This window comes from Mesocricetus auratus, unplaced genomic scaffold (assembly GCF_017639785.1).
Source record: "Mesocricetus auratus isolate SY011 unplaced genomic scaffold, BCM_Maur_2.0 Super-Scaffold_100011, whole genome shotgun sequence".
Lineage (NCBI taxonomy): Eukaryota > Metazoa > Chordata > Mammalia > Rodentia > Cricetidae > Mesocricetus > Mesocricetus auratus.
The window spans coordinates 43,140,543-43,164,336 of record NW_024429195.1 but is presented as its reverse complement, the minus strand read 5'-3'; the positions used below and the strand labels follow the sequence as shown (position 1 = coordinate 43,164,336).

Sequence of the window (23,794 nt, the reverse complement as noted above, 5' to 3'; positions counted from 1 at the left end):
GCTGTCCACTCTCTCCATATCTCTTCAATATTGTACTTGAAGTTCTAGCTACAGCAATAAGACAACAAAAGGAGATAAAGGGGATACAAATAGGAAAAGAAGAAGTCAAACTTTCACTATTTGCAGATGATATGATAGTTTACATAAATGACCCAAAAACTCCGCAAGGTCACTCCTAGAGCTGATAAACACCTTCAGCAATGTGGCAGGATACAAGGTAAACTCAAAAAAATCAGTGGCCCTATTATATACAGATGATGAAGTGACTGAGAAAGAAATCAGAGAAACATCACCTTTTACAATAGCCAAAAACAGCATCAAATATCTGGTGATAATGTTAACCAAGGAAGTGAAAGACCTGTATATCAAGAACTTTGTGTCTTTAAAGAAAGAAATCAAAGAAGATACCAGAAAATGGAAAGGTCTCCCATGCTCTTGGATTGGTAGGATCAACATAATGGTAGGATCAACATAATAAAAATGGCAATCTTGCCAAAAGCAGTCTATAGATTCAATGCAATCCCTATCAAAATTCCATCACAATTCTTCAAGGACCTGGAAAGAACATTATTCAAATTTATATGGAAAAACAAAAGGCCCAGGATAGCCAAAACATCCCTATACAATAAAGGAACTTCAGGAGGCATCACCATACCTGACTTCAAGCTCTATTACAGAGCTATAGTCCTGAAAACAGCTTGGTATTGGCACAAAAATAGGCAGGTAGACCAATGGAACCGAATCGAAAGCCCTAATTTTAACCCACACACCTATGAGCACTTGATTTTCGACAAAGAAGCTAAAACTGTACAATGGAAAAAAGAAAGCACCTTCAACAAATGGTGCTGGAATAACTGGGTACTGGTATGCAGAAGACTGCAGATAGATCCAGGTTTATCGCCTTGTACAAAACTTAAGTCCAAATGGATCAAAGATCTCAACATACATCCAGCCACACTGAAACTTTTAGAAGAGAAAGTGGGAGATACTCTTCAGCGAGTTGGTACAGGAGACCACTTCCTAAACATAACACCAGTGGCACAGGCACTGAGATCGACAATTAACAAATGGGACCTTCTGAAACTAAAAAGCTTCTGTAAGGCAAAGGACACAGTCAAAAAGACAAAAAGGCAGGCCACAGAATGGGAAAAGAGATTCACTAACCCTACATCTGACAGAGGGCTAATCTCCAAAATTTACAAAGAACTCAAGAAACAAGTCTCCAAAACACCAAAGGATCCACTTGAAAGGTGGGGTACAGAGCTAAATAGACAATTCTCAGTAGAGGAGGCTAAAATGGCCAAGAGACACTTAAGAAAGTGCTCAACATCCTTAGCCATCAGGGAAATGCAAATCAAAACAACTCTGAGATACCATCTTACTCCTGTCAGAATGGCTAGAATCAAAAACACCGAAGACAATTTATGCTGGAGAGTATGTGGAGAGAGAGGAACACTCCTCCACTGCTGGTGGGAGTGCCGACTCATACAGCCTCTTTGGAAATCAGTATGGAGATTCCTCAGGAAAATGGGAATTAATCTACCACTAGACCCAGCAATTCCACTCTTAGGCATTTATCCAAATGAGTCAGGTTCATACAACAAGGGCATCTGCTCCACTATGTTCATACTAGCATTGTTTGTAATAGCCAGAACCTGGAAGCAACCTAGATGCCCCTCAACTGAAGAGTGGATAGAGAAAATGTGGTACATTTACACAATGGAGTATTACTCAGCAGAAAAAAACAATGGAATCTTGAAATTCGCAGGGAAATGGATAGCACTGGAAGAAACCATCCTGAGTGAGGTAACCCAGTCGCAAAAAGACAAACATGGTATGTACTCACTCATATATGGATTTTAGACATGGATCAGGATAGTGCCAGTCTGCACTTCCACAAATAGAGAGTCTGGGAAACAGGAAAGAACCTAAAAGATATGCATATATGCATAGTACCCAAGAGAAGAGGATGGAGACAAGATCCTCTGAATGGATGGGGAACACGCTGAGGGGTGGGGGGGGAGTGGGACCTGGGAAAAAGAGAGGGGGTGAAGAGGAAGAGAGTTGGTCATGGGGGAAAGGAAGTTGAGGGGTGGGGGTAGAATAGGGGGAAGAGGGAATCATAGGTTCGAAGACAGATCAGGCACCAGAGTGACCTCGAGTGATCTAAAGGGATAACACCAATTGGCTAGCTAAGCAATAGTGGAGGGACCACCTCGAATGCCCATCCCTGATAATGAACTTGATGCCTATAACCATCCGGGAGCGTTCATCCTGTGACTGATGGAAGCAGAGGCAAACACACAATCACTGAACTGAACCCAAGGAACCCAGTGACGGAGAGAGGAGTGATGAGCAAATTGGCAAAGAATGGGCTGGCAAAACCAGCAGAGACAGCTGATCTGAACAGGGGAGTGCTCTTGGACCCCAGACCGACAGTGGGGAGGCCAGCATGGGACTGATCTGGACCCCCCAAATGTGAGTGTCAGCGAGAAGGCCTGGGCAACCTATGGGGCCCTGAGCTGTGGATCAGTGTCTATCCCTGGTATACAAACTGTCTTCGTGTGCCTATAGCACAAAGAGGGATGCTCTCTCAGCCTGGACTCTTAGGGGAGTGCCTGGACCCTACCAAGAGTAAAATGACAGACTCTAGATATCCCCTATGGGGAAGGATTTGGCAATAGGGTGGGGGGGGGAAGGGGAGTGCGGGAGGAGGGGAGGGAGAGGGAACTGGGAGTGACATGTAAAACAAGCTATTTAAAATTAAAATAAAAAATGATAAAAAAAGAGTTTTTGAATGGACGGTGCAATGAATTTGCTAGCTACTACTACTGTCCCTGTCCAAACTGAAACTATACTGTGGCACAAACCGCGCTTGCTTAACCTAGGAACACAACTTTGCCTTCGGGAAAGGAAAACATGTTGAAAAGGGAGTGGGAATGAGATCCAGACAGAGAGATGGTGATCGAGAAAGGGAGTGACACAGAGGCAGCCCGGGCAGCTCCGGGCACCTCTTCTGTGGAGCATCTCCTTCATTTTAAGGTTCTATATTCCCAGTGAAGGGTGTCCAGGAATTCCCTTCAGAGGACTGGAAATTTTGTTTTATTTCTCACAGGAAATGCAGAATAAGAGATTGAATAAAGGGAGTGGTGACGTCAGGACGAGATCCCACACTGTTAAATTTCCAATTTGTGAAAAGGAATTAAAGGATGTGGTGGTGGACACCTTTAATCCCAGCAGTTCAGAGCCAGAAACTGGTTGATCTCTGGTCTACAGAGCAAGTTCCAGGACAGCCAAGTTTAGGAGTGAAGGTAAGCATCAAAAACAGAAAGTTGGTGAAGATATAATTGAAAGATCTCTGAGTTCAAGGTCAGCCTGGTCTACAGATCCAGTTTTAGGCCAGGCAAGCTTAGGCAGTGAAGGAAACCACTGAAAACAGAAAATTGATGAAGGTGTAATTGAACAATGGCACCATGTTCCAGCCCTGGTAAGCAGCAGAATTTGGCAGGTTCAGCCACATGGTTCTGGCTTTAAGGATAGAAGAAAGGGAGTTATGGAGTTTTTCTCTTTGGCTCCTGAAAGCTGCTGAGTCCGGGCATATATCAGGGGTGTCCTTGGATAGATGCCTAGAGAGCCCATTGTGTGAAGTTTTGAAGGTGAAGCCTGGACTGCCTTGGAGACCCCAAGATGTTGAAGATGCTTGAGCTGTGAGATACCTGTAGAAGAAAGCTTCTAACAAGGAGTAGAACCAGTCCAACAGAAAAAAGTGTGTTGCAGTCAACAAAGATGAAAGGAGATGGAGACCTGAAGAGAGTTTTGGTGCCAGACATGGAGATGCAGAGTTTGGAGTTTGCCTAGCTGGTTTTCAGTTTTGCTTTGGTCCAGTATTTCTTTGCTGTGCTCCCTTCCCTGTGTTTTGGAATGGCAATTCCTGTGCCATTATATGTTGGAAGTATGTGATCTGTTTTCTGATTTTAATTTTATAGGGGATTACAGTTAAGAGAACACAGGAATCTCAGAAGAGACTTTGAACTTTTAAACATTGTTGAGTCTGTGCTAAACTATGGGGACTGTCTTAGTTTGAGTTTTTACTACTGTGAAGACAGTAAGCCACTATCTTAATTAAATGTTTTCCTTTATAGGAGTTTCTGTGCTCATAGTGTCTCTTCACAGTCATAGAAACCCTGAGTCAATATGGGTGCATGAATATGAAAACATTTTTATGAAGCCTATTGACATATAAAGTGAATATGTTAAAAAAGGGGTTTTGAGTTATTATTTCCTCACAATGAACAAGAAAGAGTATGGTATTCGCCCAGTGATTTAGGAACTATGGTTTTGGGTCACCTGTTTAGAGAAGCTCTGGTATGCAAGCCTTTCCTTTCTGTATAATGATTTGCTATCTGTGAGATTCACCAGCCCAGAGACATCAGTGCTCAAGTGTCTGACAACCTCCTAAAAGGCAACAAAGAGTTCAAAGCAATAATGACCTATATATTTTCAAGAAAAGGATCCACACTTGCAGCAAATGGGGAGGTAATTCTGCAGGAATGCAGGAATAATATTAAGATTGTATTCCCATGGAAATTTGTGTCTGAGTCCCCCTTCTTTTCTCTCTGGCCTCCTCCAGTGTGCTGTCACTTCAAAAGCAATCATTTTAAAAACAGTTATCAATGAATACAAAATGTCTTGTGTATGTGGGAATGCTACATTAGGGTCAAAACCTTTATAATCTAGTTAGAGACATAGGCTTTAGTAAATGAAGAATGAGCCTGTATTCTGATTTTTACCAGCAGGAGTCAGAGGTATGATCTTGCGATTAGGTTTTAATTAGGAGTTCACCATGGAACACTAGTTAGGCTAGCATTTATTCAGGAGCATTTTCTCAAAATATGGGTCTAACACTTGAGAAAGGACTGAGGTTGCACTTAGAATTTAGAAAAACTGATTCTGAATGTTTAGTGATATGGTAATACCTTAATTTCAATGAATAACGATAAAGAGATGAACAAAGAGGCTGAGTAAAGAGTGACACAATGGATATATAAGAGCACTAAAATGTTTGGCCCTTGTTAGGTCCTACCTTTACCCAGGAGGTTGATGCTTTTGAGAAGGTTCCAGAACCACCAAGGTTCAGGGATGGCTTTCATTCACACAGGATAATGGTGAGGGGAGTGGCCATGGAGGTAACAGGACCTGAAGTATTACATGCCAGATGGCTTTGCTTATACAGGAACTCAGGCTGCTATGATTACAATGATTGTCAGGGTCAAAGCGCACCCAAGGGTCCTTGAATGCTTATTATTGTGGAGATAGTAGAACATGGCAAAACATCCTACATTCTTATCCCAATCTCTCCAGAAATAATCTTTAAATGTCTCATCTAAATCTGTGTCTTAGCAGATTTCAATTACTGTCAATATTGTCCAAGATTCTTCTTTTTCTGTGTCTTCCTTTAAAAAGAGTCCAGATAATTCCATCACAGCAGTTTTCATTTTGTTCTCAGAGAATAGCCAGAAATGTTCTTGGGAGTACTCGTGAAACCCAATGCTGTATAATAGGAAATGACTTTCCAAGGTATCTATGTATCTTTAAAGAGATATCTTAAAAATTGTGTGTGTTGTATGTTTGTGCATGTGTGTTATATGTGTGTTGTATCTGTGGTGTGTGTGTGTGTGTGCACGCTCGTGGGCATGCGTGTGTACATGTGGTGTGTGTGAGAGAGAGGGTGCACTTGCCAATCTACGGTAGTGTGGAGGCCAGATGTTGATATCTGGTATCTTTCCTCAATTGTTTGCCACCTTATTATCTGAGACAGGATTTCTCACTGAAGCTATTGCTTACATTTTAGGTCAATGACCAGTGAATATCTGGAAACAGCTTGTCTTTGACCCCTTTTTGTATGTTATGGTTAAGCCACATGTCCAGTTAGTACATACGTGCTGGGAATCTAAACCCAGGTCCTCATGTTTTCAAAGCAAGCACTTTAACTGTTGAACCATCCCCTCAACCAGAGAAGCGAAATTAAGAATTATCAGAGTAAGAAGAGTAGAAATGGAATTGTTTAAAACTCAAACAATAGTACTCTAGAAAAGAATTCTCTACATGGTGTAATATTCTCTTCTGAGAAAGAGGTCACAGTTTCTGACACAGTGTATTTGCAATTTTGATAACTGAGAAGTTAAGAGATGATGATGGGAATAATACAGTCATTAGGCTGATCCTCCAATTTATGACAAACAAAATAGTTTTAACTTGTATTCTGTATATGTTCTACCAGTATACTTTTCTGCCTTTTTCATTCTTTAAAGGTAGATATCAGAAAATTCTTGAACTAGTTTGAAACAGACTAGCTGACACCATCTCACACCCAGCTTACATGAGGAATCACTTCAACAAAGAGGAGGCATATTCCGAATATCACCAACATTTCTTTTTATTTTGAGGCCACTAAAATGAATGAAGATGCACGATTTTTCTGACCACATCATTGAAAGCTTGTTTGACCTGCTTATTCCTTAGCGTGTAAATGAATGGGTTCAGTAAAGGGGCAACTGAGGTATTGAGGACAGCAACACCCTTATTGAAGGCAACCCCTTCTGTTGCTGAAGGCTTTATGTACATGAAGATGCAGCTTCCATAGGAGAGGGAGATGACAACCATGTGAGAAGAACATGTGGAAAAGGCCTTCTTCCTCTGCTGTGCAGAAGGGATCTTCAGAATCGTCCTGATGATGCGAGTGTAGGAGAGAGTCACCAGCAGCAGGGTGACTATCAAGGTCATGGCTGCTAAGACAAAGTCAAAGAGTTCCAGCAGCCTTGTGTCTGAACAAGCTATTTCTATGAGGGGCCCGTAGTCACAGCAATAATGATTGAGTACATTGGATGCACAGAAATCCAACTGACTGGTCAAGATGATTGGGACTAAGATGATTAGGAACCCACTCAGCCAAGAGCAGAGGACCAGCATGGTGCACACCCTGTTGCTCATGATGGTGGTGTAGTGCAGGGGTTTGCAGATGGCCACATAGCGGTCATAGGACATGGCGGTCAGAAGGTAAAACTCAGTGGCTCCGAAGAAGATGGCAAAGAAGTACTGAGTGAAGCAGCCGGCAAAGCTGATGGTCTTAATTCCTGTAGAGATGCTGAAGAGCATTCGAGGAGTAAACGTGGATGTGAAGGAGATTTCGAGGAAGGAGAAGTTCCTGAGGAAGAAGTACATGGGTGTCTGGAGGTGGGAATCTATCAGTGTGAGGATGATGATGGTCAGATTCCCCACAATGCTGAGAATGTATGTGAGGAGGAGCAAAAGGAAGACATAGATTTGAAGCTCAGGGGTGTCTGTGAGTCCCAGCAGAATGAATTCAGTCAAAGTCTGATTTTTCATCACCAACTTTTCTTGTGAAGCTGAGAAACAGAGAAATGGATGATGAAGGCAAACAGAGCTTCACACCACAAACAGAGAGGAGGTCTCATATTTCCAACTTTTAATACCAAAAGTTGCAGACAGGGCAGTAGCCAGTCTTGTTCAGATGGCCCCAGTCCTGAGTGAGGTTGGACATACTCACTTTGTGACACAGGGATTTGCCTCTGGATGTTAGGTGGGGTGAGTCAGAAATGAGAGGTTGGGCATGGATGGAAGTTGGAGTAACAACTAATACTAAAACTTAGTTTTTAATACTAACCTTTACCCTGATTTCTCACAAGCACAGATGTAAGCTTCTGGATTCTTGGTGTTGTGAGTCAGAATAGAGTCAGGTGTGGATGAAATTGGGAACACAGTAGAACATTCCTTCCCGAATACTAACATGTGCCCTCCTTTCTGACAAAGCGCAGGTGCAGGCTTCCGGGGAGGTTGTCTGATCGTTTCTAGTTTTCTTGACTGAAACCAGTCACATTCTGCCCCTATCATTGGGTCACATAGACTGGACCTGTAGTTCCTGAGGATGCTGCCTTATGTAAAGCAACAAGATGCAGGAACCATCAACTCTTAAGAGTGCCTGCTTGTATTTGGTCTGAAGGGCGGTCATGGGCTTCTTTCCAACTTTATATCAGATCCAGTAACACACTTTCTGTTTACACAGTGGAGACCCTCGGAGGATGATAAGTGATCACCTTGAGACTCAGGCTCAGGAAATGTTAATTAACTTCTCTCAAAAAATAGTACTGGGAATTAAGTCTAACAGGTAACTAGGGAAGATGCTCCAAACAGACCCAGGAGAAAGCTACCTCTATGTATGAGTCAGAGTAATAGCCTTGTGGGAACTGAAGCAAAAACCATGGCAGTGGGAGAAAGGGAAGTGTTTTTTGTGTGTGTGTGTGTGTGTGTGTGTGTGTTTGTGTGTGTGCTCTCACACACACAGTGGTTATATTAGAGTGGTTTTTTATTTTATTTTAATTTTAAATAGCTTGTTTTACATGTCAATCCCAGTTCCCTCTCCCTCCCCTCCTCCCGTACCCCCCTTCCCCCTCAACCTCCCACCCTATTGCCAATTCCTTCTACATAGGGGATATCTAGAGTCTGTCATTTCCCTCCGGGTAGGTTCAAGTCACTCCCCGAAGAGTCCAGGTTGAGAGAGCATCCCTCTTTGTGCTATGGGCACACGAAGACTGTATTCCAGGGATAGATACTGATCCACTGCTCAGGGCCCCATAGGTTTCCCAGGCCTTCTCACTGACACTCACATTGGGGGGGCGTCTGGATCAGTCCCATGCTGTAGGAGAGAATCACCAGCAGCAGGGTGACTATCAAGGTCATGACAAAGGCATATCTTTGATTTTCACACAAAGTTTTTTTTTTTTTGCGTAAAACAAGTTCCTCATACCAAAGCCCCTGATCTAATCTATGTGATTTCTGAAGGAAAGTATCACATCCCTGTAACTTTAGTCCTTATTATGTTTTCTTTGCAGTACCCAATAATGCAAGATACCCCAGGCATGCGAGGACCATCTTGTGACCAAAGTTGTGCCAAGGGTGTAAAGTTCCTTCAGAAAAACAACTCTATACATAAAGAAAACAATCACTGTTTTCTACAATGATTTATTCAAGGACTAAGTACTTCTAAGTATCTTGCTTTTTTGATTAACTATTATCCCTGGTAGTGGCAACTCCAATACCTACCATTTGGCCTTTTCAACCACAATAGCCCCATTCCACAGGTCAGGGAGTCAATGTGGGAATTCTAACAACTTCTGAGTATATCTTTCCCAATTGTACATCCTGGAACTAGGGAAATGACTATAGGGTAAGTTTAGGGACATATTGGACTTTCTGTAAGATGGACTTATGCTGAAACTCCATGAATTACATAGCATCAGTTGGAATTAGCATCAATTCAGAATCAATAATAATCCTTTTGTTTACCTAGCCAAAGTCCTTCTGTTTAGAACATTGTTGCTAGCATTGCCATTTTGGAGGACCATTTGAACCTAGCAGTTCAATCATATTCACCCCACACTTTTCTTTTCTAAGTCCTCCTGGACTCCATCCTTCCACACTCCCCTCCCAACTCCATGTCCTCATTTCTTTCTTTGTTTTTTTTTATAATGCACTGAGTCCAGTCAGCTGGCTATACGAATATGAGTTTGAAGCCATCCAATGAGTCATGGTCATCCTACCAGGTACAACAATGCTGAAGAAAATTGTTTCCCTTCCAACAGCCAACAACAGCTCTCTCTCTCTCTCTCTCTCTCTCTCTCTCTCTCTATATATATATATATATATATATATATATATATCACTCAGCAATAGAAAGACCAACATGACTCCACCAGAATCTAGAGATCCAGCACCAGCAAGACCTGAAAAGCACTACATAGACAAAGCAGAGGAGACAATCCTTAAAAATTATTTTATGAAGATGATAGAGACCCTCAAAGAAGAAACAAGGAAATCCCTTAAAGAAATAGAAGAAAAAACAAACAAAAAGGTACATGAAATGGGGGAAAAGGCAAACCAAAAAAATTCAAGAAATAAACAAATCTCTTAAAGAATCTAAAGAGTACCAAGAAAAAACAACCAAACAAATGAAGGAAACAACTCAAACAGTTGAAGGATTGAAAGCTGAAATAGAAACAACAAAGAAAACACAGAACGAGGGGATGCTGGAAATAGATAAGCTGGATAAATGATCAGGAACTACAGATCTAAGTATCACCAATAGACTATAAGAGATAGAATAGAGAATCTCAGGTGTTGAAGACTCATTAGAGGATATACAGTCATCAACCAAAGAAAATCTCAAAACCAACAAATCCCTAACACAAAATATCCAGGAAATATGGGACACCGTGAAGAAGCCAAACCTGAGAATAATAGGTATAGAAGAAGGTGAAGAAATACAGCTCAAAGGTGCAGAAAACATATTCAACAAAATCATAGAAGAAAACTTCCCTAACCTAAAGAAGGATATGCCTATGAAAATACAAGAATCTTACGAGAAAATACCAAATAGGCTGGACCAGAAAAAGAAGTCACCTTGCCATATAATAATCAAAGCATCAAACCTACAGAATAAAGAGAAAATATTAAGAGCAGCTAAAGAACAAGGCCAAGTAACATATAAAGGCAGACTTATCCGAATAACACCTGACTTCTCAATGGAAACGATGAAAGCCAGAAGATCCTGGACAGATGTCCTACAAACACTTAGGGAACAAAGATGCCAAACACAGACTACTATATCCAGCAAAGCTTTCAATTACCATAGATGGAGAAAGCAAAATATTCCACGACAAAGCCAGATTTAAACAATATGTATCCATGAATCCAGCTCTACAGAAAGTGCTGGAAGGAAAATCTAGATCCAAGGAAGATAACTACACTCACAAAGACACAGGCAGTAGATAATCCCACTTTACCAAACACGAAAAGAACAAGGGAGGAGAACCTACCAATAAATCAAGCACAAACAAGAATCATCAATTAATATCCCTAAATGTCAACGGTCTCAACTTGCCTTAAAAAGACACAGACTAGCAGAATGGATATGAACACAGAACCCATCCTTCTGCTGCATACAAGAAACACATCTCAACATCAAAGACAGACGTGACCTCAGAGTAAAGGGTTGGAAAAAGATCTTCCAATCAAACGTACCCAAGAAAGAAGCAGGTGTAGCAACCCTAATATCTAACAAACTAGACTTCAAATTAAAATCAATCAAAAGAGATGAAGGATATTTCATATTCATCAAAGGAAAAGTCCATCAAGATGAAGTCTCAATTTTGAACATCTATGCCCCAAATACAAAGGCACCCACATTCATGAAAGAATCATTATTAAAGCTCAAATTGCACATAAAATCTCACACACTAGTAGTAGGAGACTTCAACACTCCACTCTCACCGCTAGACAGGACCTTCAGACAGAAACTTAACAAAGAAACAGAAGAACTAATAGAAGTTATGACCCAACTGAGTTTAACAGACATCTATAGAACATTCCACCTAAACACAAAGGGATACACCTTCTTCTAGTCGCCACGTGGAACCTTCTCTAAAATTGACCACATAATAGGAAACATAACAAATCTCCACAGATACAAAAAAATTGGAATAACCCCCTGTATCTTATCAGACCACCATGCATTAAAAATAGAATTCAACAATAACACAAATTGAAGAAACCCTACAAATTCATGGAACTTGAACAATGCACAATTGCACCATCCGGGGTAAGGAAGAAATAAAAAAAGAAATTAAAGACTTCCTGGAATTCAATGATAATGAAGACACAACATATCCAAACTTATGGGACACTCTGAGAGCAGTGCTGAGAGGAAACTTCATAGCACTAAGTGCCCACATGAAGAAACTGGAGAATAGTTACACAAGAGAATTCATAGCACAGCTGAATGCTCTAAAACGAAAAGAAGCAAACTCACCCAGGAGGAGCAGACCCCGGGAAATAATCAAATTGAGGGCTGAAATCAATCAAGTAGAAACCAGGAAAACATTGAGAAGAATCAATGAAACAAAGAGTTGGTTCTTTGAGAAAATCAACAAAATAGACAAACCTCTGTTCAAACTAACCAAAAGACAGAGAGCAAGCATGCTATTTAACAAAATCAGAAATGAAAAGGGGGGCATAACAATGGACACTGAGGAAATCCAGAGAATCATCAGGGCATACTTTGAAAATCTGTACTCCACAAAATTCGAAAATTTAAAGGAAATGGACAATTTCTTGGATAGATATCACCTGCCAGAACTAAATCAAGAACAGATAAACAATCTAAACAGATCTATAACCCTTAATGAAATAGAAGCAGTCATCAAAAGTCTCCCAATCAAAAAAAGTCCAGGCCCAGAGAGATTCAGTGCAGAATTCTATCAGAAATTCAAAGAAGAGCTAATTCCAATACTCCTCAAAGTATTCCACACAATAGAAGCGTGAGGCTCACTGCCAAACTCTTTTTACCAGGCTACAATTACCTTTGTATCCAAGCCACACAAAGACACAACTAAGAAAGAGAACTATAGACTAATATCCATCATGAACATTGATGCAAAAATACTCAATAAAATACTAACAAATCGGATTCCAGAACACATCAGAAAAATAATCCACCATGATCAAGTAGACTTCATCCCAGGAATGCAGGGATGGTTCAACATTAGAAAATCTATCAATGTAATCCACAATATAAACAAACTGCAAAAGAAAAATCACATGATCATCTTATTAGATGCTGAAAAAGCCTTTGACAAAATCCAGTACCCCTTCATGATAAAGGTTCTAGAGAGATGAGGGATAACAGGAACATACCTAACACAATAAAAGCAATATACAGTAAACCAATAGGTAACATCAAACTAAATGGAGAGAAACTCAACGCAATTCCTCTAAAATTAGGAACAAGACAAGGCTGTCCACTCTCTCCATATCTCTTCAATATTGTACTTGAAGTTCTAGCTAGAGCAATAAGACAACAAAAGGAGATCAAAGGGATACAAATAGGAAAAGAAGAAGTCAAGCTTTCACTATTTACAGATGATATGATAGTTTACATAAGTGACCCGAAAAACTCTGCAAGGGAACTCCTAGAGCTGACAAACACCTTCAGCAAAGTGGCAGGATACAAGGTTACCTCAAAAAATCACTAGCCCTATTATATACAAATGATAAAGTGGCTGAGAAAGAAATTAGAGAAACATTACCTTTACAATAGCCATAAACAGCATCAAATATCTGGGGATAATGTTAACCAAGGAAGTGAAAGACCTGTATATCAAGAACTTTGTGTCTTTGAAGAAAGAAATCAAAGAAGATACCAGAAAATGGAAAGATCTCCCATGCTCTTGGATTGGTAGAATCAACATAATAAAAGTGGCAATCTTGCCAAAAGCAGTCTATAGATTCAAGGCAATCCCTATCAAAATACCAGCACAATTCTTCACAGACCTTGAAAGAACAATAATCAACTTTATATTGAAAAACAAAAGGCCCAGGATAGCCAAAAAACCCTATACAATAAAGGAACTTCAGGAGGCATCACCATACCTGACTTCAAGGTCTATTATAGAGCTATAGTCCTGAAAAAGCTTGGTATTGGCACAAAAATAGGCAGGTAGACTAATGGAACCAAATTGAAAACCCTGATTTTAACCCACACACCTATGAACACTTGATTTTTGACAAAGAAGCTAAAACTATACAATGGAAAAAAGAAAGCATCTTCAACAAATGGTGCTGGCGTAATGGTGTTGGCATGCAGAAAACTACAGATAGATCCATGTTTATCGCCTTGCACAAACTTAAATCCAAATGGATCAAAGTTCTCAGCATAAATTCAATCACACTGAAACTCTTAAAAGAGAAAGTGGGAGATACTCTTCAACGAGTTGGTCCAGGAGACCGCGTCCTGAACATAACACCACTAGCACAGACACTGAGATCGACAATGAACAAATGGGACTTCCTGAAACTAAGAAGCTTCTGTAAGGCAAAGAACACAGTCAACAAGACAAAAAGGCAGCCCACAGAATGGGAAAAGATATTCACTAACTCCACATCTAGCAGAGGGCTAATCTCCAAAATTTACAAAGGACTCAAGAAGCAAGTCTCCAAAACACCAAAGGATCCAATTAAAAGGTGGGGTACAGAACTAAATAGAGAATTCTCAATAGGGGAGTCTAAAATGGCTGAGAGACACTTGAGAAAGTGTTCAACATCCTTAGCCATCAGGGAAATGCAAATCAAAACAACTTTGAGATACCATCTTACTCCTGTCAGAATGGCTAAAATAAAAAACCCTGAAGGCAATTTATGCTGGAGAGGATATGGATAGAGGGGAACACTCCTCCACTGCTGCTGGGAGTGCCAACTCGTATAGCCACTTTGGAAATCAGTATGGAGATTCCTCAGGAAAATGGGGATCAATGTACCACAAGACCCAGCAATTCCACTCTTAGGCATATACCCAATAGATGCCCATACATACAACAAGGATGTCTGTTCCACTATGTTCATAGCAACATTATTTGTAATAGCCAGAACCTGGAAGCAACCTAGATGCCCCTCAACTGAAGAGTGGATAGAGAAAATATGGTACATAATGGAGTATTCCTCACCAGAAAAAAACAATGGAATCTTGAAATTCGCAGGTAAATGGATGGCACTAGAAGAAACCATCCTGAGTAAGGTAACCCAGTCACAAAAAGACAAACATGGTATGTACTCACTTATATATGGATTTAGACATGGATCAGGATAGTGCCAGTCTGCACTTCCAAAGACAGAGAGTCTGGGAAACAGGAAAGAACCTAAGAGAGATATTCATGGTACCCCAGAGAAGAGGAATGAGGCAAGATCTTCTGAACAGATTTGGAACACGGTGCGGGTTTGGGGGCAGAGTGGGATCTGGGAAGAAGAGAGGGGGAGAAGAGGAAGAGAGAGTAGGTCATGGGGGAACAGGAAGGTTGAGTGGGGGATAAAATAGGGAGAAGAGGGATCTGGCACCAATGAGACCTCTAGTGATCTAAAGGGATGACACCAACTGGCAAGCTAAGCAATAGTGGAGAGACCATCTTCAATGCACATTCCTGATAATGAACTTGATGTCTACAATGCCATCCTGGAACCTTCATTCAGTGACTGGTGGAAGCAGAGGCAAACACCCACAGTTAAACACTGAACTGAAACCATGGAACCCAGTGACAGAGAGGAGCGATGAGAAAATTGGCAAAGAATGGGCTGGCAAAACCAGCAGAGACAGCTGATCTGAACAAGGGAAGCTCTTGGACTCCAGACCAACAGCTGGAGGTCAGCATGGGACTGATCCAGATTCCCTGAGTGTGAGAGTCAGTGAGGAGGCCTGGACAACCTATGGGGCCCCGGGCAGTGAGTGGATCAGTGTTTATCCCTGGCATACAAATGGACTTCATGTTTCCATAACACAAAGAGGGATGCTCTCTCAGCCTGGACTCTTAGGGGCGTGCCTGGACCCTGCCCTGAGTGAAATGACAGATTCTAGATATCCCCTAGTGGAAGGAAGTGGGGATTTGGTAGGAGGCTGGGGGGGATTATATGAGGGGTGTGGGAAGAGGGGAGGGAGAGGGAACTGGGATTGACATGTGAAGCAAGCTATTTAAAATTAATGTAATAAAAAAGTTCAAATAAGAATTATGGCTAACAACCAAAAAAGATGTCTCATTCCCATCTAACGCCCAGTCTCTAGTAATATGAGTTCCACAGAGGTGCTTGGTTAAATGCCGACATCTAAGGATTTGAAGGTAAAAGAGAAAACATTCAGAGCTTCTTCTTCTGGGTCTGAGTCACCTCACTCACTGTAATTTGGTTTTCACTCTATTGACTGACCCGCAAATCCATAATTGAACACTCACATTCCATAAAAGGACAAGTCTGGAGATGGCATAAGGAGAGGCTTGACTTGTGGTGCCTGGGAGGCTTTACTCTCACATTCATCTCTGGGTTGTAGAAAATTGCAAACATATGTCTATGGAACCATGACCTGTGGATGCCTGGACTTTGGCCTTTTCTCCTGATTCCTAGTATCTGGCTCCAGGAAGCCCCTCTGGCAATGTGAATATTTTTGGCATAGAACCTGGAAAACTTTAGAAAGTGCTTGACAGTCATATATATCTGCTCTTTGACCTTTCCCTTGGACTCCTAGTTTCTTGTCACTGCTTTGGATAATGGTTGTGTGAGGATCTGTGATAGGTAGCATAGCAATGTGCCTGGCACACTCAGTGGCTCTGGTTCTCAGTTATTGAATGTCATGGTTTGTGCTTATGACACTGACAGAAGTTTAAAAGTTTAGATGTCGTGACGATGGCTTATATTTACACATTTGACTGACAGGTTCAGGTTTATAGGAGTAAAGTGAAAAAAAGAGAACCATATACTGTGTTGGAAATTATCAGGAAATTTACATCTATGGTTATCCATATCATTTGTATTTTTTCCCCCAACTATGTAGCCTTGGCTGGCTTGGAATTCACTTTATAGACTAGGCTGGTCTTGAACTTACAGAGATCCACCTGCCACTGCTTCCTTCATTTTGGAGAGTGTGTCAGCTAGTTTTCCATTTTAGATGTAGGCAACCCCAGGGCTAATGCAACACAGAGAATGTACATCTTTTACCTTTCCAGGTACATTTAAAAAAGACACAGGCCTAGAGAGATGGCTTAGAGGATAAAGACACCGTCATAATTACTGTTTCTAATGCTGTGAAGAAACATAATGAGCATGGCAACTCTTATAAAGGAAAACATTTAATTGGGCTAGCTTACAGTTTCAGAGGTTTAGTCCATTACCACCATTGTGGGACATGGTAGCATGCAGGCAGACACAGTGCTGGAAAAGGTAGCTGAGAGTTGTACATCTTGATCTTCAGGCAACAGGAAGTGAATTGTTCACCACACTGAGTGAAACTTGAACAAGGAGACCTCAAAGCCCTCCCTTTAGTCACTGAGTCTCTGGGGTGATGTTGAAATGTCTTCAAGGTACATGTGTCTAAGATGATTCTTTTACAAGAAGGAGAGACTAGCCTTGAGTTTTTGTTGGGAGACCTTGATGACAGTATCCCAGACTCTCCCTTTATTCTGAGGTCATCCAACTCACTGAAGGCTGACAATCTTCCTGGTGATGTCCTTGAAGCTCTGCTTGACCTGTTTATTCCTTAGTGTGTAAATGAATGGGTTCAGTAAAGGGGCAACTGAGTTATTGAGGACAGCAACACCCTTATTGAAGGCAACCCCTTCTGTTGCTGAAGGCTTTATGTACATGAAGATGCAGCTTCCATAGGAGAGGGAGATGACAACCATGTGGGAAGAACATGTGGAAAAGGCCTTCTTCCTCTGCTGTGCAGAAGGGATCTTCAGAATCGTCCTGATGATGCGAGTGTAGGAGAGAATCACCAGCAGCAGGGTGACAATCAAGGTCACGACTGCTAAGACAAAGTCAAAGAGTTCCAGCAGCCTTGTGTCTGAACAAGCTATTTCTATGAGGGGCCCGTAGTCACAGTAATAATGATTGAGTACATTGGATGCACAGAAATCCAACTGACTGGTCAAGATGATTGGGACTAAGATGATTAGGAACCCACTCAGCCAAGAGCAGAGGACCAGCATGGTGCACACCCTGTTGCTCATGATGGTGGTGTAGTGCAGGGGTTTGCAGATGGCCACATAGCGGTCATAGGACATGGCGGTCAGAAGGTAAAACTCAGTGGCTCCGAAGAAGATGGCAAAGAAGTACTGAGTGAAGCAGCCGGCAAAGCTGATGGTCTTAATTCCTGTAGAGATGCTGAAGAGCATTCGAGGAGTAAACGTGGATGTGAAGGAGATTTCGAGGAAGGAGAAGTTCCTGAGGAAGACGTACATGGGTGTCTGGAGGTGGGAATCTATCAGTGTGAGGACGATGATGGTCAGATTCCCCACAATGCTGAGAATGTATGTGAGGAGGAGGAACAGGAAGACACATATTTGAAGCTCAGGGGTGTCTGTGAGTCCCAGCAGAATGAATTCAGTCAAAGTCTGATTTTTCATCACCAACTTTTTTACCTTGTGAATTTGAGAAACAGAGAAATGGATGATGAAGGCAAACAGAGTTTAGCATTACAGAGAGGAGGTCTCAGATTTCCACTAAAAATTGTTTTAAGGAAATCCATCTGTTTGGCATGATCCAAACATAATGTCTGCTCGTTTCAATCTTGCCCTTCACAAAGGCTGTCTTAGAATGTGTGCCCTAAGGTATTGCTGAGGGCAATGCTATGGACTCCTGCACTTTCTTGGGTGCATCTTTTTCAATTTCAATTTTTATACCTTATTCTTACATCAAATCTCAGAAGATGTAGTAGACCCCACCAACTTTCCCCATCCTTACTGTCTTGATGATTTACTCTGTTGTTGCGGTCTCCAACACATTCTCCACCTGTTTTATTTTGTTTCTCCATTTGCTAACAACCCCCCGTGGAGTGCAGGATGAAGTCTGTCTGTCTGTCTCACTCTAAGTCTCTCTCTCTCTCTCTCTCTCTCTCTCTCTCTCTCTCTCTCTCGTGTGTGTTGTGTGTGTGTGTGTGTGTGTGTGTGTGTGTGTGTGCACCCGTGCATGGGTGAACGCTTTAGGTTTTGTGCCTAGGACAGAGATCACAGAAACCTTTAAATATTGAATTCTGTATGAATTTCCTTTGTTTTGTTTTATTTTTTATCATAATGGGGTTGTTACCCCAGATTGTCAGTATTTTTTGTAAGGATTTCCTGGGCTCCCCATCATGCTCCTTTTGTGTTTGTTACTCCGTTGGAGGAGACTCTGGAAAGGTTTTCTTGCGGTATCTGGGTTTCTTGAACACTTTCTATTCATTAGCTTTCAGCTTCTGAAGAATTTCACTGCTTTATCTTTCAAAACTTCATGTTCCTATCTAACCCAACACAAGCACACATGATTCATTGTGCAAATATTTTCATTTCCTCATTACAGTAATAAAATATTGAAAACAATAAAATTATACAAGCAGGCAAATGACAAAATTGTAATTGTTTCTATTGTGGAATAACACGGGGAATTCATGACTTAGATATGACTACATCATTAAAATAGACAAGCTGTCCCTTCCCCTCCACAGTGTGATTCTATCTTTGTGTGCGCAGACTAGCGTTTGGAAGAATCCCAGTGGCCGGGATGGTTCTGTGTAAAGGATGTAAGACTTTCATTTTTACTTCATGGTTACCTTGACTGTTAAAAACGTTCAAAACAAGCCAAAGTGTGGTTTTTAATACCAAAAGTTGCAGACAGGGCAGTAGCCAGTCTTGTTCAGATGGCCTCAGTCCTGAGGGAGGGTGGACCTACTCACTTTGTGACACAGGGATTTGCCTCTGGATGTTAGGTGGGGTGAGTCAGAAATGAGAGGTTGGGCATGGATGGAAGTTGGAGTAGCAACTAATACTAAAACTGAAAGTTTTTAATACTAACCTTTACCCTGATTTCTCACAAAGCACAGATGCAAGCTTCTGGATTCTTGGTGTTGTGAATCAGAATGGAGAGGTCAGGTGTGGATGGAATTTGGAACACAGTAGAACATTCCTTCCCGAATACTAACATGTGCCCTCCTTTCTGACAAAGCACAGATGCAGGCTTCCGGGGAGGTTGTCTGATCGTTTCTAGTTTTCTTGACTGAAACCAGTCACATTCTGCCCCTATCATTGGGTCACATAGACTGGACCTGTAGTTCCTGAGGATGCTGCCTTATGTAAAGCAACAAGATGCAGGAACCATCAACTCTTAAGAGTGCCTGCTTGTATTTGGTCTGAAGGGCGGTCATGGGCTTCTTTCCAACTTTATATCAGATCCAGTAACACACTTTCTGTTTACACAGTGGAGACCCTCGGAGGATGATAAGTGATCACCTTGAGACTCAGGCTCAGGAAATGTTAATTAACTTCTCTCAAAAAATAGTACTGGGAATTAAGTCTAACAGGTAACTAGGGAAGATGCTCCAAACAGACCCAGGAGAAAGCTACCTCTGTGTATGAGTCAGAGTAATAGCCTTGTGGGAACTGAAGCAAAAACCATGGCAGTGGGAGAACGGGAAGTGTTTTGTGTGTTGTGTGTGTTGTGTGTGTTGTGTGTGTGTGTGTGTGTGTGTGTGTGTGTGTGTGTGAGCAACAGACACACAAGTGGATATATTAGACTGGTTTAAAGGCTGTAGGCTGATTGTTCTAACAGTGGCCTTCTCCCAACAGAAAGCCAAGAACCCAGTAGTTGTTCAGTCCATGAGGATGGATGTCTCAGCTGACTGTCATTCTATGTTAGAATCTTGAAGAAGTAGGTTCTTTTTTCTTTTTCCCAATTTTTCTTCTTATTAAACACAGATTCTTGTCTCATTTTCTCATACAATATAATCTCAACACAGTTTTCCTCCCTCTATTCCTACCCATCCCCTCTCTCTTCAGAACCTACTTCCATTCTGTCTCATTAGAAAACAGGCTTTTAAGAGATAACAACAAATCATAACCAAGCAAAAGATAAGATAAAACTGTTACTGAAGTTGGACTAGACAAGTCAACAGAAAATTAAAAGAGCCTGAAGAGAAGGCACAAGCATCAGAGACCCATTTGTTCACACAGTCAGGAGTCCCATAAAAGCATTAGACCAAGAGCTACAGTATATATGCAGAGGACCTGGTGCAGACCCACGTGGGCCCTAATTGTTTCTGCAGTGTTTCTGAGTTCATATGGCCTTTGCTCACGTGTTTTAGGGCCTTGTTCTTCCGGTGTCCTCTGTCCCCTCATTTCCTGGATCCTCTTCCATGGGATTCCCTGAGCTCTGAGCGGAGGGATTGGATGGAGACATCTCATTAGAGCTCGGTGTTCTAAGGTCGCTTTCTCTCTGTGTAATGTTTGGCTGTATTTGTTCCCATCTGCTCCAGGAGTAAGCCTCTCTGAAAATGCCTGATGTTTATCTGTGAGCAGAATGGGATAGAATTAGGTGTCATTTGTCAGGTGTTCCATGATGGTCACTTGAAGAAAGAGGGTCATTCCAAGATGTAATTTAGTTTCTGGCAGCTGGCAGTGTTGATTTCCAGGAACTGAACTTAAACAGTGTACACATGCATATTTATTGATTTTTATATGTAGTTGTTTTTTTTTGGTAAAACAATTTCCTTATACCAAAACCCCTGAGCAAAGGATACCTCAAAGCCATCCCTACAGTGACATATGTCCTCCATCAAGGCCAAACCCACTCCAACAAAGTCATACCTATTAATAGTGCCAATCACTTTGGGAGGCATTTTCTTTTGAACCACCACAGACAATTTATTCCAAGCCTGATGACGTCTTTCCTGTCCCTGTGACCCACTTTATGGAAGAAGAGAACTGAGTCCTGTTGTTAGTATTGTGGAGTCTGTACTGGCCTGTCCTTGGGGTTCTGACAGGATAAGCCGGCTCTCAGCTACAGCATCTAAGAGCACCACCCGTGCAATTCACTATATTCCCTTTTAAAAGGGCCCTACCTCTCTCCCATCTTTCTCTCTCTCTTTCTCTCCCTCTCTGTCTGTTCCCTCTCTTTATCACCCTTTCCTCCCTCTCGCCGTTTCCTATCTCTTCTCTCCTGCTGTTTCTGTCTCCAGAGGTTGGTCTTCCCCTCTTCCTACTCTCTGTTTTATGATCCCTTTCCCTAGTTAAAAGAAAACCTTCTGCTTGAACCCTGTCGCATAGTATCTTTCTCTTGAACAATGCTTTTCATAAATTACACCACCTGTAATTTCTCTTTGGTGTTCACATGTGCTCCGTTATATATGGTCCTACCTATCAACACACACACACACACACACACACACACACACACACACACACACACACACATACATATGTGCAGATGTGGGATAAAGAGAGAGTAAATAAATAACAGGTAATAGAATAAAAATTTTAAAGTAAACAAATATCTAAAATTTGAAGCTATTACATAAGAATTTTCTATTTTATTAGAAATACTGTTCATAGTTGAACATAAGTATTTGTGTTGTTTATGAGTATATGTGTGTTTGTATGTGAGGGAGTGTGTGTATATGTGGTGTATATATGTATTTGTGTTTGTATTTGTGTGAGTGTGCACATATGCTCATGTGTAACAGCTTGTGACTGGAAGTGTCAGAACACTTGGCTGGAATCAATTCTTCTATGATGTTAGTGCCAGGTGTGGAACTCAGGTTTTCAGGCTTGGTGGCAAGTGCCTTTAGTCACTGAGTCTCTGGGGTGATGTTGAAATGTCTTCATGGTAAATGTGTCTGAGTTGATTCTATTACAAGAAGGAGAGACTGGCCTTGAGTTTTTGTTGGGAGGCCTTGATGACAATATCCCAGACTCTTCCTTTATTCTGAGGTCATCCAACTCACTGAAGGCTGACAATCTTCCTGGTGATGTCCTTGAAGCTCTGCTTGACCTGTTTATTCCTTAGTGTGTAAATGAATGGGTTCAGTAAAGGGGCAACTGAGGTATTGAGGACAGCAACACCCTTATTGAAGGCAACCCCTTCTGTTGCTGAAGGCTTTATGTACATGAAGATGCAGCTTCCATAGGAGAGGGAGATGACAACCATGTGGGAAGAACATGTGGAAAAGGCCTTCTTCCTCTGCTGTGCAGAAGGGATCTTCAGAATCGTCCTGATGATGCGAGTGTAGGAGAGAATCACCAGCAGCAGGGTGACTATCAAGGTCATGGCTGCTAAGACAAAGTCAAAGAGTTCCAGCAGCCTTGTGTCTGAACAAGCTATTTCTATGAGGGGCCCGTAGTCACAGCAATAATGATTGAGTACATTGGATGCACAGAAATCCAACTGACTGGTCAAGATGATTGGGACTAAGATGATTAGGAACCCACTCAGCCAAGAGCAGAGGACCAGCATGGTGCACACCCTGTTGCTCATGATGGTGGTGTAGTGCAGGGGTTTGCAGATGGCCACATAGCGGTCATAGGACATGGCGGTCAGAAGGTAAAACTCAGTGGCTCCGAAGAAGATGGCAAAGAAGTACTGAGTGAAGCAGCCGGCAAAGCTGATGGTCTTAATTCCTGTAGAGATGCTGAAGAGCATTCGAGGAGTAAACGTGGATGTGAAGGAGATTTCGAGGAAGGAGAAGTTCCTGAGGAAGAAGTACATGGGTGTCTGGAGGTGGGAATCCATCAGTGTGAGGACGATGATGGTCAGATTCCCCACAATGCTGAGAATGTATGTGAGGAGGAGGAACAGGAAGACACATATTTGAAGCTCAGGGGTGTCTGTGAGTCCCAGCAGAATGAACTCAGTGAAAGTTTGATTTTTCATCACCAACTTTTTTACCTTGTGAATTTGAGAAACAGAGAAATGGATGATGAAGGCAAACAGAGTTTAGCATTACAGAGAGGAGGTCTCAGATTTCCACTAAAAATTGTTTTTAGGAAATCCATCTGTTTGGCATGATCCAAACATAATGTCTGCTCGTTTCAATCTTGCCCTTCACAAAGGCTGTCTTAGAATGTGTGCCGTAAGGCATTGCTGAGGGCAATGCTATGGACTCCTGCACTTTCTTGGGTGCATCTTTTTCAATTTCAATTTTTATACCTTATTCTTACATCAAATCTCAGAAGATGTAGTAGACCCCACCAACTTCCCCCATCCTTACTGTCTTGATGATTTACTCTGTTGTTGCGGTCTCCAACACATTCTCCACCTGTTTTATTTTGTTTCTCCATTTGCTAACAACCCCCCGTGGAGTGCAGGATGAAGTCTGTCTGTCTGTCTGTCTGTCTGTCTGTCTCTCTCCCTCGTGTGTGTGTGTGTATGTGTGTGTTGTGTG

The 23,794-nt window shown here is 41.7% G+C and overlaps 3 protein-coding genes across 3 annotated transcripts; all 3 read right to left on the bottom strand.

Annotated features, from left to right (window-relative positions):
- Positions 1–6,450: 6,450 nt before the first annotated feature.
- On the bottom strand, positions 6,451–7,386 carry LOC121143352 (olfactory receptor 6C4-like). Its single transcript, XM_040755213.1, has one exon. It carries the CDS (start codon positions 7,384–7,386, stop codon positions 6,451–6,453), a length of 936 nt encoding a protein of 311 aa, XP_040611147.1.
- A 9,477-nt stretch (positions 7,387–16,863) lies between these two features.
- Positions 16,864–18,011, bottom strand: LOC121143090 (olfactory receptor 6C4-like). Its single transcript, XM_040754297.1, has one exon. It carries the CDS (start codon positions 18,009–18,011, stop codon positions 17,082–17,084), a length of 930 nt encoding a protein of 309 aa, XP_040610231.1. The 3' UTR covers positions 16,864–17,081.
- Positions 18,012–22,233: 4,222 nt separating this feature from the next.
- LOC121143089 (olfactory receptor 6C4-like) lies at positions 22,234–23,283 on the bottom strand. Its single transcript, XM_040754296.1, has one exon. It carries the CDS (start codon positions 23,281–23,283, stop codon positions 22,354–22,356), a length of 930 nt encoding a protein of 309 aa, XP_040610230.1. The 3' UTR covers positions 22,234–22,353.
- Positions 23,284–23,794: the final 511 nt, after the last annotated feature.

Bases quoted from the DNA above. Each gene is read 5' to 3' on its own strand.
- LOC121143090 (XM_040754297.1), bottom strand. From the start codon at position 18,011: ATGAAAAATCAGACTTTGACTGAATTCATTCTGCTGGGACTCACAGAC.
- LOC121143089 (XM_040754296.1), bottom strand. From the start codon at position 23,283: ATGAAAAATCAAACTTTCACTGAGTTCATTCTGCTGGGACTCACAGAC.
- LOC121143352 (XM_040755213.1), bottom strand. From the start codon at position 7,386: ATGAAAAATCAGACTTTGACTGAATTCATTCTGCTGGGACTCACAGAC.